General features: G+C 46.0%; 1 protein-coding gene across 1 annotated transcript in view; it reads right to left on the bottom strand.

Annotated features, from left to right (window-relative positions):
- XYLT1 (xylosyltransferase 1) overlaps nt 1–17,575 on the bottom strand; it is a 295,314-nt gene that overhangs the window by 66,675 nt on the left and 211,064 nt on the right. Inside the window, exons 4-5 of the mRNA XM_054589630.1 lie at nt 11,184–11,356; nt 10,049–10,251 (exon numbers count right to left, since the gene is read on the bottom strand). Coding sequence (XP_054445605.1) covers nt 10,049–10,251; nt 11,184–11,356 — 376 coding nt within the window. The remainder of the gene's footprint in view (nt 1–10,048; nt 10,252–11,183; nt 11,357–17,575) is intronic.

The following is a 17,575-nucleotide window of genomic DNA, read 5'->3' as shown; positions in this document are numbered from 1 at the left end:
CCAAATTCATCTTCCCTCACTCCTCACCTCCATTGCTCTCTTCCACTTCACCTTCCTTCCCTTTAGTTCCTGGAGTGTGCTGGGCTCTTCCCTGCCTCAGGGACCTTGTACATAGTGTTCTCCTTTTCCTGGTGCCTCTACCCTTCTTTTTTTTCATAATGGGCCCCATTTAGGGTCTTGGCTTAAACATTACCCTAAAGGCACCTTATCTCCCCTGACCATGCTCCTTAGGGTAAGACCCTTTCTCATTCCCCACTGTGGCACCCTGACATAATTTCACTAATATGATTCCCATTTCCCCATAGAATTGCAAGCTCCCTTGCCCATCCCTCGCACCATCTCCTAGTACCTAGCCCAGTACCTGGCATTCAACTGTGCCCAACAAATGCTTCATAAGTGAACTGCACACTTGCTTCAGTAAATAAATGATGACATGCTACAAGCTGCTCCTGGAGGGGAATGGGGACCTGTGCTTTTCCAAATGGCTGTGGAGAAGTTCTAGCCTGTTTTCAGGGTCTAGCTTAGCTCACGTCCTCCTGGGGAGCTCTGAAGGCCCCAGTGTGAAGCAAAGAGGGTCTAACTCGGGTAGAGATGCAAGGGTGTCATGGCGGAGGGTGATGTACATAAGAAAGATGCCAGGGTTAGAATTAGGATAGGCAGGCCCTGACAGGGTGGTGAAGTGGGGAGCATACAGATGCCAAGGTGCTGGTGAATAGGCAAAAAGATGGTCCTATTGAGCAAAGGGCAGGAAATGAGAAAGGGGCTGTTGTGGGTCGGGAAGGAGTTTTAGAGGAATCATGGGAGAGCCATTAACCTATGGGGAGATAATTCCCTGTAGCTAACCTGACGGTTCTGCTGAGAGAAAGATCAGTTATTCAGAGCTTGTAAAGGTCCCAGAGCCCTTTGTTTCAGGAATTTAATGCTCCTTAAAAAGTACAAGAAATACTTCACACCCATTGGGATGGCTACTGTCAAAGACACGTAAAAATAACAAGAGTTGGCGAGGATGTGCACAAGTGGGAACTCTGTGCAGTGCTGGTGGGAATGTAAAGTGGTGCAGCTGCTGTGGGAAACAGTGTGGAGATGCCACCAAAAAAACAAAACAAAACAGAATTACCAGATGATTCAGCAATTCTACTTCTGGGTTTATACCCAAAAGAATTGAGAGCAGACAGGCAAGGAGATAGCTGCATACACATGTTCATAGCGGTATTATCCACAATAGCCAAGAGCTGGAAATAGCCCAAGTGTCCACTATTGATGGGTGAATGGATAAGCAAATGTGGTATATGCATACAATGGCATATTATTCAGACTCAACAAGAAAGGAAACTGGCATTCTACAACATGGAGGACATCATGTCCAATGAAATAAGCCAGTCACAAAAAGACAAATGCTATATACTTCCACTTACATGAGCCACCAAGAGCAGTCAAATTCATAGCAACAGAAAGTAGAATGATGGTTGCCAGGGGCTGGGGGGGAGAGGGAATGGGGAGTTGTTTAATGGGTAGAGTTTCAGTTTTACAAAATGAGAAGAGTCCTGGCGGTTGGTTACACAACAGTGTGAATGTACTTAGCATTACTGTACACTTAAAATAGTTACGATGCTAAGTTTTAAGTTATGTATATTTACCACAATTAAAAACAAAAGAACAAAGAAGGGTCTGAACCACATGCTCCCCTAACCCCTAGGCTGTCCCCTCCTGTGTACCTGCTCAGTGCTCTCCAGACCTGTTCCCTAAACTATAGCTGCAGGCCAGTGGGTGTCCTTGGTTCTCTGGGTTCTCTAAATCAGCCCTGCTCTGTGAACCTCCTGAAGGAGGCTGTTGCATGTAGGTGTGGGGTCCTGGTCCCACACAGAACGTGGCTGCCTGACTCTGTTTGATTGAAAGGCTAAACGTCTTCTTGGACTCAGGAAGCTCATAGTGCCTCTGCCAGGAAGTATGAAGAGGAGTGGGGACTCTCTGGCCATAGTTCTGGGGTCAGCAGAAGAAACTACCTCTTTCCTTACTGGCCTCCCCACTCAAGACCCTTCCCACTGTTCTCCCATGGGAGCCAATGTGACCACTCCATACTGCAAAAATGATTACTCCTCATTAAAACTACACTGCTCATGAACTATGGATTCAACCACCCAGCAGGTAATCTAAAAGTCCCCGAAGGGAGTGGTCTCGACTTACCTCACTGGTAGTCAGGCAACCCCTTGCTCTTTGAGTTTCAGCCATTTTGGCTTCTTTTTCAGTTCCTCATACATGCCAGGGGCTGTCCTACCATGGGGATCTTGCCCATGTGATCCCCTTTCCTCGGACACTTTCCGGGGACCCTCACACTTCCACTGGTGAACTCCTCCCCATCTTACACATCTCAGGTCACATGCTCCCTCCTTAGGGAGGCCGTCCTGGCCCCCCTAGTCCAAGTGAGCTTCACTTGCAAAGTGCTCTGATATCCCTCCTTCCTTTCCTTTAGACCACTTGCCTCGCTTTGTAATATGTTCACTCCTGTGACCATTCTGATGAACATCAGTTCCCTCATCAATAACAATGGCTGTCACATAGGCAGTGCTTACTGAGTGCTATGCACTTTACATGTGTTACCTCAATTAGCCCTCTAAGCAACCACATGGGTGGCACTATTATCCCCATTTTACAGATGAGGAAACTGAAGCACCAAGGCATTAAGTGATTTTTCTCAAGTCCAAGTTTACACAGATAGTACACAGAAGAGCTGGGATTTGAACCCAGGTGGTCTGGCCTGAGTCTGTACTCTTGGCCATTGTGAGAAGGGCAAGGACTGACTATGCTTTCCTTCACAATCGAATACCCGGTGCCTAGAACAGTGTTTGGCACATAGTAGGTTCTCAATAAATATTTGTTGAGTGAATGAACAAAGTTAGAAGGAGCCCCATCTCCTGAACTTATCTGTGGAGGGAGAGAACTATGTTTAGCTGGTCTCATTGGGTGGCCTGAGCCCTTTCCTTTCCAAGACACCACCTTACTGGCTGCTTGGATGGTGAAAGAAGGAAGAAGAGGGAAAGGGAGGCTTAAACCTCCATCTTATCCTCCATTTTTCCATCTTCAACCCCAAATCTGTCTTAGCCAACTGGAATCATGGCCAGAACTAGGCGGAGAAGGACCAGGCTGAATGAGGACGGTCACCAGGTCTCTTCTGGGGGTGGCAGATCGGTACCCCGACCCCGGCCTCTGCATCATTGGAGCTCAGTCAATGAGAGTTCCCAAGCACCAGTGCTGAATCACATGGGATGCAACTGCATCTTCTTAAACCAGATGAGGCCCTTGATTCAGGACATATGGCACAATCCAAGCTGGCCAAGAGACAGGGTTTTCGGGGAGCTCTTAAGAACTCCAATTCTTTCAGCTCATGAAAGGCTAAACAAATTGTGGTATACCTACACAAATGGAATAGCATTTGGCCATGAAAAGAAATGAAGCACTGATACATGGTACAACATGAATAAATCATGAAAACATCATGCTAAGTGAAAGAAGCCTGTCACCAATGTCGCCTACTGTATGATTCTATTCATATGAAATATCACAAATAGGCAAATGCACAGTGACAGATTAGTGGCCGATAGGGGCTTGTGGGGAGAGTGAAAGGTGAGTGACTGCTTAATAGGTACCAGGTCTCCAACTGGGGTGGCGAAAGTGATTTGGAACCAGATGGAGGTGAAGGTTGCGCATCATTGTGCATGTACTGAAGGCCACTGGGTTAATTTTCTGTTAAGCAACCTTTACCTACATTAAAAAAAAAGATCCTGGTTCTGTCACTGGCTATATCCTGTGGTCAAGTTTCTTAACATCTTTGTACCTTAGTTTCTCATCTGAAAAATAGGGATACCCAAAGCGCACTTCACGGAGTTCCTGTAAGGACTATGTAAAGTACTTAGAAAAATGCCAGGGATTTACCAAGTGCTGTATATGCATTTGCTGCAGTTTGCTATTAACAAAGGGATTCCTTGACCCATTCAAGAATCACTGAGCCAACTGAAGGAGTGCCAAGTACGAGAGACTGATGTCTGAGCATCCATACTCCTTAATTTAATTTCAAATCACAGGGCGACTAGCATCTGTGCTAAATATTATCAAGGGTTTGACTTTTTTTGCAGTTTTCTAGAAGTTCTGTTTCAACACTACTCTCTTTAATCTTCCTTACACAGTAGAAGTTTTGTCTTGGGAAATGAAATTTAAGACAAAATATGTGTTAAAGGCCTCTGTAGCAGGTCTGACAGATAGTAGATACAGAGCAAATGTTGCTGGACCTGGATGTGACCTCGCTTGATCAGTCCCTCGCAGACACTGGTTTTGGAGTATTGCAGAGGGGCCCTGACACCTGTCTCTATGAGCGGGCGTTTCCTGCCAAAGCACCACAGAATGGCTCTTGTGTATTCGGCCCGGGTCCCTGGTGGTATCTTAGGACAGTGGTTTAGGTTACAGTCAAGTGTAACATAAATGTCCACTTGGTAGGCCCAGCCGGGTTAGACCTTGTTGTCATGGATCCCCAAGAGGGAGAATTAGTAGACCTTGGGATTAGCTGAAAAATGTCAATACTATTTCCCCTGCCACATGTATGCACACGTGCGCCACAGACAGCAGGTGAGCCCTGGAGAGGTGGAGGGCACACTGAGCCCTCCTCCCTTGCCCCAAGACACAGGGCCTGGTGAAGGATAGACAGTATGTATGGGGGATGTCTGTTACCACTGTCCCCAGCTAAGCAACAGTGCAGACCGCTTTTCGTTTTGGTTTTGGTTAGATGGGTTTCTGTGGCCCATCTAATTAATGTGTGCTAGTGCAATTGCCTAGAATATACTGAATAACACCAGTAAGTACAATATATTGAATAAAACCAGCATGTCCTTTGATGATTCAAGATCCCACAAGGTCTCAGTGTTTGAAAACATCCATTTTTATCCATGCATTGTATACATCATCAGCTCCAAGCAGAGCCTGCACGGGCCCAGCAATCAGGTAGACACCAGGGTGGGAAGTCTTGGACTCTTGAAACACACTTAGCCTGCATATTCCAAATACAGGAATGTTCTGCATGTTCACATGAATTGGTTCTGTCCTGTTTTTCCTTGAAACATTAGCCTTTACAGTTTAACCCTGCGTTTCCCACTTTTTAAAGAGATGTGAGTTCAAGAAATATTTTACTAGTCTTCTCATGGGTAATGGGAAATAGGAAAACAATTCAGTTGACAATTAAGCCCAGTATGTGGTGCCCACGCTATTCCATTGCTAAAATAGTGACAGCCTGTATTTACTGAGCACTTTCTATGTGTCAGGCACCATGTTAAGCTCTTGACATGCAATATTTTCTTTAATCCTCCTAAGAGCCCTACAAAAAAGGTACTAAGATTGTGTCCTTTTTTCAGGTAAACAAACAAAGACACAGAAAGCTAAAGCAGATTGTGCCAAGTCACATGGACAGTCAGTGGTGGCAAAGGATCTACAACCAGGCTGTGTCTGGGGTCTACACAAGGCTAGTGGCCAGTACAGACCATGAGTCTATAGTGCCTAAAAGGGGAAGAGTTTGGTCTCCCAGGCAGAGCTGGGCAGCAGACACAGGGAGGACATATCAAATCACAAACAGATCAGAGTAGCCGCACCAGGCTGGCGGATTCTGCCCTTGGCTACCCCTCAAGTTTTCAGAGCACCTCAGAAGCCTCTTCTTGGGCGCTCCCACCTTTTGCACAAGGCTCCTAAGTTTGCTCACTCTTCCTGGGATGGAAGAAGTCATGGTTTTGGAAGCTACAGATGGAGTGGCAGATGGGAAGTGAAAGTCTATCAGAGTTGCCCAGGATAAAACCATTCATCTGCAAAATTCATATGTTTTTGTGTGGGGCGACTTCATGAAAACAACAGCAAGAGGAACCAGCAGTGCTTGATGCATGAAGTGCCTCTGGCCAGCAGGCTGGCAAAGCACAGTGGGCAGAAGAACCTGGGGTGGGCATGGAAATGAGAGCAGAGAGAGGCAGACCGATAGAGATGCAGACTTGGAGCATAAAGCTAAAAAGGCTAGAAATGGGATGACTCTCTTCTCTGAGCCTCCAAATAGGTGGGGCACATGGTCTGAGAAGGGAATTCTTGGCCCCTCAGAGATATGAGGCTCAGCCTTACATACCAGAGAATTAACCACTGACATTACTAAGTATTTCTAAGTGCTCAACACTCTGCTAGGTGGCATTATTACAACCTGATTTCACAAAGATTGAATTTACTTGATGATGGTTCTAGTTCTGCTAGTAAAGTGGCAGAACTCAGACTCAAACCGTAGCCATCTCCTGGGAGTCGGAACCCTCATCCTCTTGGATGCTGAAAAGCTAAGAATTCTGAGATTCCTGCAGAGTGAACTTGGGTAAGTGGCCCCAGCTGTGGCTTCAACTTGCAATTCAACCCAGGGCCTCTAGGGGGCAGCCTTGAGACCTGACATGAGTCTCCTGGCAAGTGCCACAGGCCTAAGGCACACCTACCAGACCTCATAAGGTCTCTGGCTGAGCTCTGCCACCTGCCCTAGGCTGAAATAGCCTTTGGGCCTCCACTGGAGGCCTGGAGGAAAGAGTGTGGGAATCTTGATCCTAGCTAGTCAGACTTGGGGACAATAGGTGACTTTTCTCAAGAGATTTTCTGCTGCCAGGTGGTGCAATCACTACCCTGTCCAGCCAGGAGTTTGAGGGGTAGCTGTGCTCGAGAGTTGGCCTGGGGCCATCCCACTACTCTTGGCCAGCTAACTCTCCTGAGGGGCCAACTTCAAGCAGAAAGAATACCAAACCTAGAACCAGACAGAACTGGTTCTATACCCCACCCTACCATGTACTCTTGATATGATCTTGGGCCTCAGCATGTCCTTCAATAAAACAGGTTTGCTTTGAGGGTTGAAGAAGTACCTTCCACTGTAGCTGCTACACTCAGCATTTTAGGATATTTCTGAACTCAGTCCATCCTTCAAAGATGGAGGGACAATGTTCTGTCACCCTTGGCTCTTTCTCTCTCTAAACTCTCACTCACCTCTCCTCATTCTTTTACTGCACTCTATCCATGTTTGTGTCTCAAATGCAACTAGTTCATCTCTGACCCAAGTCTTGTCCAGGCTGTTCTTCTCGCAGGAACTGGAGAGTTTTCAGCTGGAGGTAATTTTGCCCTTGGGGAAAACAACTAGAGATATCTGTGGTTGTCGCGGTGGCTGGGGGTGGGGAGCACCACTGGGATCTGGTGGGTGGAAACCAGGGATGCTGCTAAACACCCTACGGTGCCCAGGACAGCCCCCACGGCACAGGATGATCCAGTCCATTATGTCCATAGAGCCCAGGGTGGGAAATCCTAGTCTAGAATGATCTTCTCTTTCTCATTTGCTTGCCAATCCCATCCTATCCTTAGGTCTCAAAGCAAAACTGCATATTCAGAGGCCTTTTGACCCCCCGATTATGCCCCTCCTGCTCTCAGACTATCTTCCTTTCTTTTTAGCCCTTTCACACCTTCCATGATCTCTCTCTTTCCTGATTATTTAACTCCATCTTCCCAACTACGGTACCACCAGGTAGGGGCTGTGTGGCTTTTGTTCACTAAATGCCCAAATAGTGCCTAGCACAGTAGCTGCTTAATAAATCTTTGCAGAACGAATGTTTGAATGAATAATTAAGAAAGTAAAATTCTGCCAGTAATGTTTCAAAATGACCCACTTTGTATCCATGTTAGCCTACAAACAAAAGAAAAGAGCTACCTTTCTAACCCCCATGATTTTTATCAGGTTCGAGAATGCCAGCTATACTCTGCCTGAACTGAGCAAATATGGTGCTTTCCCCAGACGTCCTCCAGAGGCCGGGGTCTCCTGGCAGACGATGGGCTGCCACCAAGCCCAGGACTGAAGGGGTGCACCGCCAACCACATTGTGAAGGAGACAGAAGCCACTTTCTAGCTTTAAGTAAAGGCCTGCCCTCCATGCCTGTATCTTTTTGGATCTTCACGCCAAAGCCAAACTTCTGGGAATATGTGGCCTCAATATTTGATGACATTAGGAATGACTATGAATGTTTTAGATGTGATAATCATATTGATGTTATGTTCAAAGAGAGATGTATACAGAAATATTTACAGATACAATTTTATGATGTTGTGGAAATGCTTCACTGGGATGGGGCAAGAGGGCAAGAACACAAATGCTACCAGATTGTCATGAATTGATATCGTTGAAACTGGGTGATGTGTAAGTCTTGGGACTCTTGTGCATGTTTGAAAATTGCTGTGATAAAAGTGTGTGTGTGTTTAAGCCTCACCGAGGATACATCCATTGATTTTAGACAGAGAGGAAGGAAGAGCGAGCGAGAGAGAGAGAGAAACATCAATGTAATGGGGAAACATCTATTGATTGGTTGCCTCTGTACACACCCTGACCTGGGACTGAACATGCAACCTAAGCATGTGCTCTGACTGGGACTTGAACCCATGACATTTCAGTGCATGAGAAAATGCTCTGACGAACCAAGCCACACTGGCCAGGGCAGCATGTATGTGTTTTCAGATTCCTTCAGTTAGCCTTTCCGGGAATGCTGTCCCCAGTGCCCTCATGCCATCAGAGGAAGGCAGGCCCTCTCCTTCACACACATTGTCCCTTCTCCCTATCCACTCACTTCTGTTTTTCAGGTTTCTCAATAAATCAGGATGGAAGCCACAGTTGAGCAAAGAGCGGCCATCTTTTTTTTTTTTTTTAACGATTTTATTTATTTATTTTGAGAGAGAGGGGAAGGGAGGAAGAAAGTGAGGGACAGAAACGTCAATGTGTGGTTGCCTCTCACGCGCCCCGCACTGGGGACCTGGCCCACAACCCAAGCATGTGCCCTGACTGGGAGTCAAACTGGTGACCCATTGCTTCGCAGTTTGGTGCTCAATCCACTGAGCCACACAGGCCAGGGCTAAGAGCTGCTGTCTTGATAGGACATATATAGATTGTTTTCTTGCCTTTTGTCTCTGGAGGGGTTTTCTTTGCTTATGGTCTATTTTACAGAGCAGAGCAATGTCTGTGCAGAGACACTCCTTGTGGCAGCGCCACCACCTCCAGGCTGCTGACTGCCCTATCAGCCCCATGTAACTGTGGCCACGCAGGTTCGAGGCCCAGAGTGGGCAGAACTTGAGAAAGGCTCAAAATCTGCACTTCCATGAGAAATCTCCCAATTTAAAAATGCAGGAAATTAATTCATTTGTTAAAATTTAATAGGAGTCAAAAAAAAAAAAAAAGTAAGAAAGAAGAAAAAGCCCAAACATCCATGGTCCTCAAATGTCAAAACCTACCTTCCTTCCTCCACTCTCAGGTCATACCTTGTCCTCCTCTGTTCAAAACATGCCAGTGGTTCCCATCTTGCTTGAGTAAAAGCCGAATTCTAGAATCTCTATCATCTTTCCCCAATTTTTTCTCTGGTCTTATGTCTCTTACTACCTTATGCCTGACTTACTCTGTTCTAGCTACACTGGGCCCTGTTGTTCCTTCAACACACCAGGTGTGTTCCCACCTCAGGGCTCAGCACCTGCTGTTCCCTCTTCCTGGACCACTTTCCCTGCCTAAGCAACTCACTCCGCCTTCCTCTCCCATTGTTCTCGGGAAGGACGGTCCTGGTCATGCTGGTTAAAATTACAGCTCTCCCCTGCGTCCTCTCTCTGCTGTGTGTTTTTTCCATGTACCATTTGAATTATTTTTTTAATGCGTCTCTCTGACTTGGATGGAAACTCTGTAGAGGGAGGGGTGACAGTTCCTTTAGTATTTCCTTGAACAGAGCAGGAAAAAACCATGTACTCAAAAAATATCTGTTAAACAAGCAAATTAATGAATGAATGAATGCACAAATGATTGTCAGGTCCAACATGGATCCTATGCTAAGAGATCTACGAAAACAGAAGCATTTCTGACACGGAGGCAGAAGTGTTTCTCTGGACAGGAGGCAAACTGCCTCTGCCTCTTGTTTCCCTGCCAAGTGTAAGAAACGGGAGAGGGAGCAGGACCTCAGTGCAGGCTGGCCGGGGCTGCGGGCCGCCTTACCTGATGGGGTAGTCGGCTGCGCTGAGGTTGATGAAGAAGTCCCAGGGCCAGTCGGTCATCTCCAGGAGGTCCCGCATGCTCTGTAGGTATGTGGACAGGAGGCTGGCTCCTCCCCAGATGGTGGCCATCCGCCAGGGGGTGACACGGATATTGTCGTACTGGCTGGCAAACTGGAGCACTTGGCGATGCAAGTAATTGGAGCGCTTTTTCCCAGGAGAGAAAGGAATGACATTTAGCAGCCCAGAAAACACCCACACATGCCCCTTGTCTCCTCTCTGTCCCTTCCCTTCTAGCTGACAGGGTTTCTGAACTTTGCCAAGTAACTGGTTCAGGCCTGGGGCATCTTTCTGCATCACTTCTCAAAGCTTTATTATTTTTAAAATTTTGCTTTAGTGATTTAAAATGCAGGTTCCCTGGCCCTACCTCTCACCCACTGGTCCATGAGGAGCCCGGGACTCTGCATTTTATACAAGGCTGATGCATGTGGTCTGAGGATAGCAAGCTTCGAAACATGGCTATCAAACCTGAGGTGTACTCTGAGAGCGGAATGTTTCTGTGGCCCTCTGACAGGCCTGCTAGAAGCAGACTTTGGATCAAGCACCCCTTCGCCTTTTGAGTAAGGACATAATCATGTCACATCAGCAGACTAACAGAAACCTCTGGGGCAAGATAGCTCAGGGACCAGGAAGCCTGCTGCAGGTTTTTGTAAATAAAGCTTTATTGGGACATAGCCACACACTTTCATTTATGTATTGTTTATGGTTGCTTTCACATGACAATGGCAGAGTTGAGTACCTGAGACAGAGAGGCATAAATATTTACTATCTGGCCCTTTATAGAAAAAGTGTGCCCACTCCCAGGATAGCTATCCTCCCAAAGTGGCAGGCAGTGCATTGACCAGTAGGACAGTAAGGAAAAGAGGTAAGAAAAAGAATATTTATGGAGAAAGTCTAAAGTCACAGCTGGGAACTCTGAAACCCAAACACTCACATGCACGCAGCACTTCAAGACCGAACACTCCTAGGAGAGGTGGCTGTTCAGCCTACTAGCCTTCTCTGGAAGGGAGGATGGCTTGAAGCGGGGCAGACAGACCCACAGAAAAAGACCAGTGGGGGCAACTGGAAGAGGGTCTCACCTTGTCCACGTGGATGTAGTAGAAGTGGTCTTTGTGGTAGATGGCCTTGAACATGCGCTGAAGCTGCCGAGAGGCGCGGCCGTGGACCACCAGGACAAAAGCAATTCGGACTGGGTTGGCTAGCATGTACTCCACTGAATCCTCATCCCACTGGACATTCTTGTTGGCTTTGCCTGGGGAAAACCCAAAAGATCACAGAGGTAGGTGGGGATCAGCATTTCCTTTGGGAGCAGGTTCTCTGATGCTTCATCTTGGGGACTATTGAAGGGGCACACACTAGTCATATTGGGTTCTGAAACCTGATTCAACTTAACCAAGCATATCCTGGACTCTTTTGCTGTCCTGGTGCAACAGGAGTGGGGGACCTTGAGGTGTTTAAGTTGTAGTTTACATTCCCAAGGGGCTCTGACAAGCTGATGGAGGCATACAGGTACATATATTAAACTACTGAACAAGAGGAGATGAGAGGTATAAGAGATGTTACCTCTGAACCACAGATTAAGGAGCAGATAACGCTGAACTGGCAAACGTAAGATAACTGCTGCTTTTGCCTGTCTAGGATCCATTCTTCCGTTTCCTCCTAACAGTATCCTTTTTTTTTTTTTTTTAAATTGTGGCAAGAACAGGTAGCATAAGAGCTACCCTCTTAACGAAATTTTAAGAGTACAGAATAGTATTCTTGATTATAAGTACAGCAGATATTTAGAACTTACTAATCTTGCATAACAAAAAACTTACAGTCCAATATCTTGGAAGGCATCATCCCTCTCCCTCCATTATCAGTTCCAGGGGTGTCCACAGAGCTGTGGCTTTGCCAGTTAGAACACTGCTTCTCCCTGGCAGTGATTATATGATTCAGAGGTGAACATGTGACCCAATGAAGCTAATTAGCCAAGAAGACAGAATTCTAGACTTTCGTTGAAACAACTGGAAAAGAGACTTCTTTTTTCTGGTTACACATGACACCCAGAGCTTCTAAGAGACCTTCTGTCCCCACTTGGAGAGAGAATGCCTAAGAGGGAAGCCAATACAGAGAAAGCATCCCGAGTGACGGAGGGGGTCTAGATCCTAATGGCCCCATTTGAGCTTCTAGGTCAGCCCAGCTAGAGATCAGCCGCCATCAGTCATATCCTCGTTTTCTTTGAAAGCCTAGATCCTATACCACCTGGATAAATGGTTCCAAACATACTTTATCCTGGAACTTTCTCCTCCCTTTCCTTGTTAATGTACCAGTGGCAAGGTTTCAAGGAGAAACACAGCTTATTGGTTCAGTTCATTACAATTCCAACAAGAGATTACTAGAGATCTCCTGGCTTTCTTCAGCCTGATTTCCTCTGAGTCTAGCCTGACTTCCTGTGGGTTTCTAGGTTTATGGGCCCAGAATATTGTCAGGGAATTAGCTGTATGTACCCCAGAATGTTAGCTGGGAAAGCTGAGAGGCTGTCAAAGGAATAAGGCACCTTCTGTGTTGTTTCAGAGCACGGGATGAGATTAACTTGACTATTGACCAAAACGCATGGCCCACCGCCCCCCCCCGCCCCCGCCCGCAGCCTATGTGATCTGTCTCCTGCAGACTTCTGCCCTGATTGACCCTATTACTTACCTTGTTCCATGGCCTTCTTCTTTCTTTACCTCAAGCAAGCTTGTTTCTGCCTCAGGACTTTTTCACTGGCTATTCTTGCTACCTGGAACACCCCTTCCTTAAATCTTTGCATGACTGCATCTTCCTGTCCTTAGCTGACAGCTCAATAAAAGGCCACCCTCCTCCAGCCATATCACTTTCACTTCCCCTTATTTCAATGTCCTGCATAGCATTTAACACTGTCTGAAATTGTTTAATCATTTACTTGTTTATTGTGCAAATACCCAACTAGAACATAAAGCCTAAGAGATGAAGGACTATTTGGTCTTGTTTGTCATTAAATATACAACACTCTAACAATAGCTGGCACACATGTGGTTCTTGGTGGAAAAAATGTTACAGGAGGTCCATTTTGGTTCACTACCATAATAATAGCAATAGAGTTTACTGAGCACTGATCAGCCTCGCCATTCATTACTTCATGTAATCCTCATAACCACCCTGCACCATAATGATATTATTCCCATCTTGCAAAGGAGGAAACCACAGCATAGAGAGGCCAAGGGATTTATTTGTTCAAGGCCACACTGCTTTAATTAGTTCAGCTGAGATTCAAACCCAGGCCTGTTTCCAAAGCCTATGCCCTTACCTACTAATACACACTGCATTAGCATACCCGGAATTTGGAAAAGTTTACAATAATTCTGCATGTCAGTTAATGAAATACCTTGTGAGTTACTGCAGGTAAAGAAACATGCATTTGAGGACTATCAGAGGCATTGCAGGGAGGATTCTTGTATCATGTGGGAAGCTGTTTCTAATCATCAAAAAGGACACATCTTTCCATCCATCCATCCATGCCTATGTCTATCCATCCATCCACCTACCCACTCGCCTATCCGGTCATCTACCCATCCATAAAATTCCAACCACTCACCCAGTAAACCATTTAACTACCCATCTAGCAAATTATTCAACAGCTTATCATCCAAAAAAACGCAACCATCTATTCATCTATCCATCCAACCACCCATCTCCTTTAAAACCTTCCATCCATCCATCCATCCATCCACTCACCCATCAACCTCAAAGCAAATCATCTGTGAATCCCCTCTTCAATCATTTAACTATCAACTCATTGATCCATACAATATTAGTTTAGTCTATACCACATGCCAAGTTCCATGCTAGGTACTAGAAAAATAAAATTTGGAGAAAAATCCTTGCCTTTGAGGAGCTCTCAGCCAACTGTGGAAAATAGAAAACAATGCTGAATTGTTTTATGATAGAAGTGTGTTTGGATTGCTCTTGGGGGGTGGAGGAGAAGTGAACAGTCTGTCTACAGGGACAGAGGAGACCTCAGAGGGTTTAGCCCAAGGCTTCTGGGCCCATTTCTTCAAGCTCTTCTGATGAGTCCTAATGTCTCTGGCTTCTGGGCTGGTCAAGCAGCAGCTGTGACCCTGGGGATAATTATCCTCTTGGCCCTGGTTGAAGGCAGACTGGACGGCAACCAGAGGGTTGTCTTAATAACTCTATAATCTTCTTTCAAAACCAATCACCGGACTCTGGGCTTTCCTGGTGATCATATAAGGAGGGTATCTGCCTGGAGGGTTCATGTTCCTTTAAACACTCATACAACAATCTATCCCTCCCTCCCTCTATCCAACCAACCACAAAGTATCATTAAAACATCCCACTTGCTAGCCTTGGATAAAGCCCTGACAAAGACATGTAGGATATAAGTGTGTTTTCACAAATTTATCATGAGTGGATTAAGGAATGTGAGAATCCAAAGTGAAAAAACAATGTGTGAGAAAAGCTTATATTCTCTTCCTGTGACCACAGCCCAAAGGCAGTGTGCCGGCTGGGTGCGACCTCTCCTTGCCGCCCGTGAAGACTCTCTATCACACAAAGGGAGGGATGCTTAAAATCAACTGTCACTTATGCCACTTTTTTCCACCGGAATTTTACTGGGTGATTTTTCAAAGGTCTAAGCATGCTCCATGGGTCCATGACACTGCATTTCATGGAAGTCCACTCTGGAGGGACTCCTGTTGCACTCAGATAATACCGTTCATGCCTGCCTCAAGGTCTCTGAGTAACAATGATCTGGAGTTCTTAGAAATTGAGACTCACAGGGCCTTTGGGATCAGCCTGTGCTCTCTCCAGCCATGGTGTATCTTGCCATCATTGTTGAATGCGTCAACGAATGAATGCATTCTGAAAGAGTGGGTGCTCTGGTCCAGAGGAGCTGATGTCTCCTGAGGGCCTGCTGCGCAGTGTACTGTGCAGAGGCTATGCATCAGCTGCTATCTGGCTCTGGGAGAAAGGTGCTCAGAGAGGCTGGAGGAGCATTTTCTCCATTCACACAGTGAGTGAGGACAGAGGTGGGAAAGAAAGCTGTGAATGGCTGAGCCCATAGGTGGCCTTGCTATCTCCAACCCACCCTCTGCTGAAGTGAAGAACAGGGAGATTGGCAGAAAGTTGGTGTAACGATTTTGTGCTGGTCTTTAAAGGGACTCACATGCTGATGTTGAGAAAAGCCTTTTGTGATGTCTCTTTAGGGTTTTAGAATGCAGAGGAGATTCAAAGATGGACAGATATGAACAAGGATGCCACCCTTCTAGAGAAGGGGAGGGAAGACTGGGAAATCAAACACTCTCACTCCAGCACTCCTCCACTTAAACATACAGTTGTGGGTCACACAGTTGGTCTGGGGAGTAGCAAAGAGAAGAGGGAATAAAAACCCAGAGTTCTTCTGGAGGACAGCTATTTTGGAGAGAGGGGCAGACAAGAAGGACCAAAAATATCCAAAGAAAGGAGACACTCACACAGGGAGAGATGGATATGGGGATGAGAGACAGAGGTATGAAGAGAGAGACAGAGACAGAGAGAAAAGGAGAGAGACAGAAACAAAAAGACAGACAGATTGATAGAAAAAGATAGATGATAAATGGATGGATGGATAGATAGACAGACAGATGGAAAATGAATGGGAATACAGAAAGGCCACACACACACTGAGAGCAAAACAGAGAGACCTGCACACAGAAAGACTCCCCTCCGCCCCTTACTCCCATATATGAAGAGAGAAACATAGAGACCTAAACAGAAACACTGAGAAAGACAGAGAGACACACAAGTATAAATAGAGACAAACACATATAATTAGACACACACATAGAGACAGGAAGAGACAGAAGGCAGGAGGGGAGCCACACTGGACAAGCTAAATCCATTCAACTCAAAACACTGCAGTTATCCTTAAAAGCAAAGGTGCATGAGTGCCACAATCTCAGAATTAAAAAAAAGCTTGTCCTGTCCCATCTACCTCCGCCCTTTACACACCTGCCCCTCCCCTCTCACCTGGCTATCTCCTGCCCTCTCAAGAACCCAGGGATGAAGGAAGAAGTTAGGGCTCAGAAAGGTGAAGCCACTTACCCAGGGACCCACCAAAAGTGGCGGGACACACTCAGGTTGGCTCCAGAATCCCAGCTGCAACCACTCCCCATACTGGCACATAGTGGGACCTCCACAAAGTTTATTGAATAAACAAGAGCATGAATGAATGAGTTTTCTGCCCCACCTGGCAGCAGGGTATGCGTAGGGTGTCATTCAAGGGGCTGAGGTTCACACACGGTTCCCTTCGCCAGTGGCCGATAACAGGCTTGCTATTTTTGCTCCACAGCCCTGGCTCCTGTAATGACTTTTCCGGCAAGCTGCTCCGACACAGGGGAGCTGGATATGACAATAAACCACACCGCAGCCGAGGGCAGAGGTGCCCTTGGCGCGGGCCTCCTCCACACCCTGACCACCATTTCCGGGACTGTGGTCCTGAGAAGCATGTGGCCTCCTACACTAGGAGTGGGATCTTCAGCGGGTTGTGGCAGGATTCCAGAAGGACAGGAAGCAGGGAAGCGGAATCTCTCTTGTACTGCTGGAGGGAGCAGCAGCTGGCACAACTTTGTTAGAGGTGATGTGGCAACAAGTACTGTAATTTTAAATATGCATTCCCCTTGACCAAGTAACTCTGCTCCTAAGAATCCAGGTTAAGGGAAGAAAGCAAATACGTAAGTCTCTATGTATAAGATGTTCTTTTGTTCATTTATTTATTCATTCTGTGTCTCCTATGTCATATCAGCAGACACAACAGAGTTCTTTCCCGAATACTGCTTGGTCTAGTGGGGGAAGAAAGCCAATAAAAAAGTTGGCAAACAGAGAATACAATTGCAGGCAGAGATAAAGGTTATGGAGAAAAAGAAATTTAGCATGTTACAGGGTAGGGTTTCTTTGGCAATGGTGGTCAGTGAAGGCTGATATGTATGAAGTGGAGACACTTGAGCAAGTTCGAAATGAAACAAGGGAGTGAGCCATGTAATATTAGGGATGGAGGAGGAGTCTGGGCACTTGGCATAGCAAGTACAAAGGTCCTGGGGCCTTGACCTCAATAGTGTTTATAATGGTCACAAATAGGAATCAACTCAAAGGTCTTATTAATACTCATTGATACAGAACCTGTTATAGTATAGCAAGCAAAAGAGAAGCCCTAAAATGTAGTCCATGACAATTTAATAGACATGCTCCCAAATATTAAAAGAAGTTCATATAGTGGCATGACAGTTTCATTTCTTCTTTATACTTTTCTGCATTATCTGCATTTTGTAAAATGGATTATTTTTACAATAAAACATAACCATAGAGAGGCTGCTTATCAATAATTCTAATACCAGCTGTTTATTGAGTGCCTACCATGTGTTAAGTAATTTCTGCGCATAATTTTTTTTTACGTCTATCCAAAACTCTGAACAAA

Source organism: Pteronotus mesoamericanus, unplaced genomic scaffold (genome assembly GCF_021234165.1).
Source record: "Pteronotus mesoamericanus isolate MK-2021 breed Mesoamerican mustached bat unplaced genomic scaffold, CSHL_Meso_final scaffold_167, whole genome shotgun sequence".
NCBI lineage: Eukaryota > Metazoa > Chordata > Mammalia > Chiroptera > Mormoopidae > Pteronotus > Pteronotus mesoamericanus.
The sequence above is the reverse complement of the archived record's forward strand: the minus strand, read 5'-3'. Positions and strand labels throughout refer to the sequence as shown.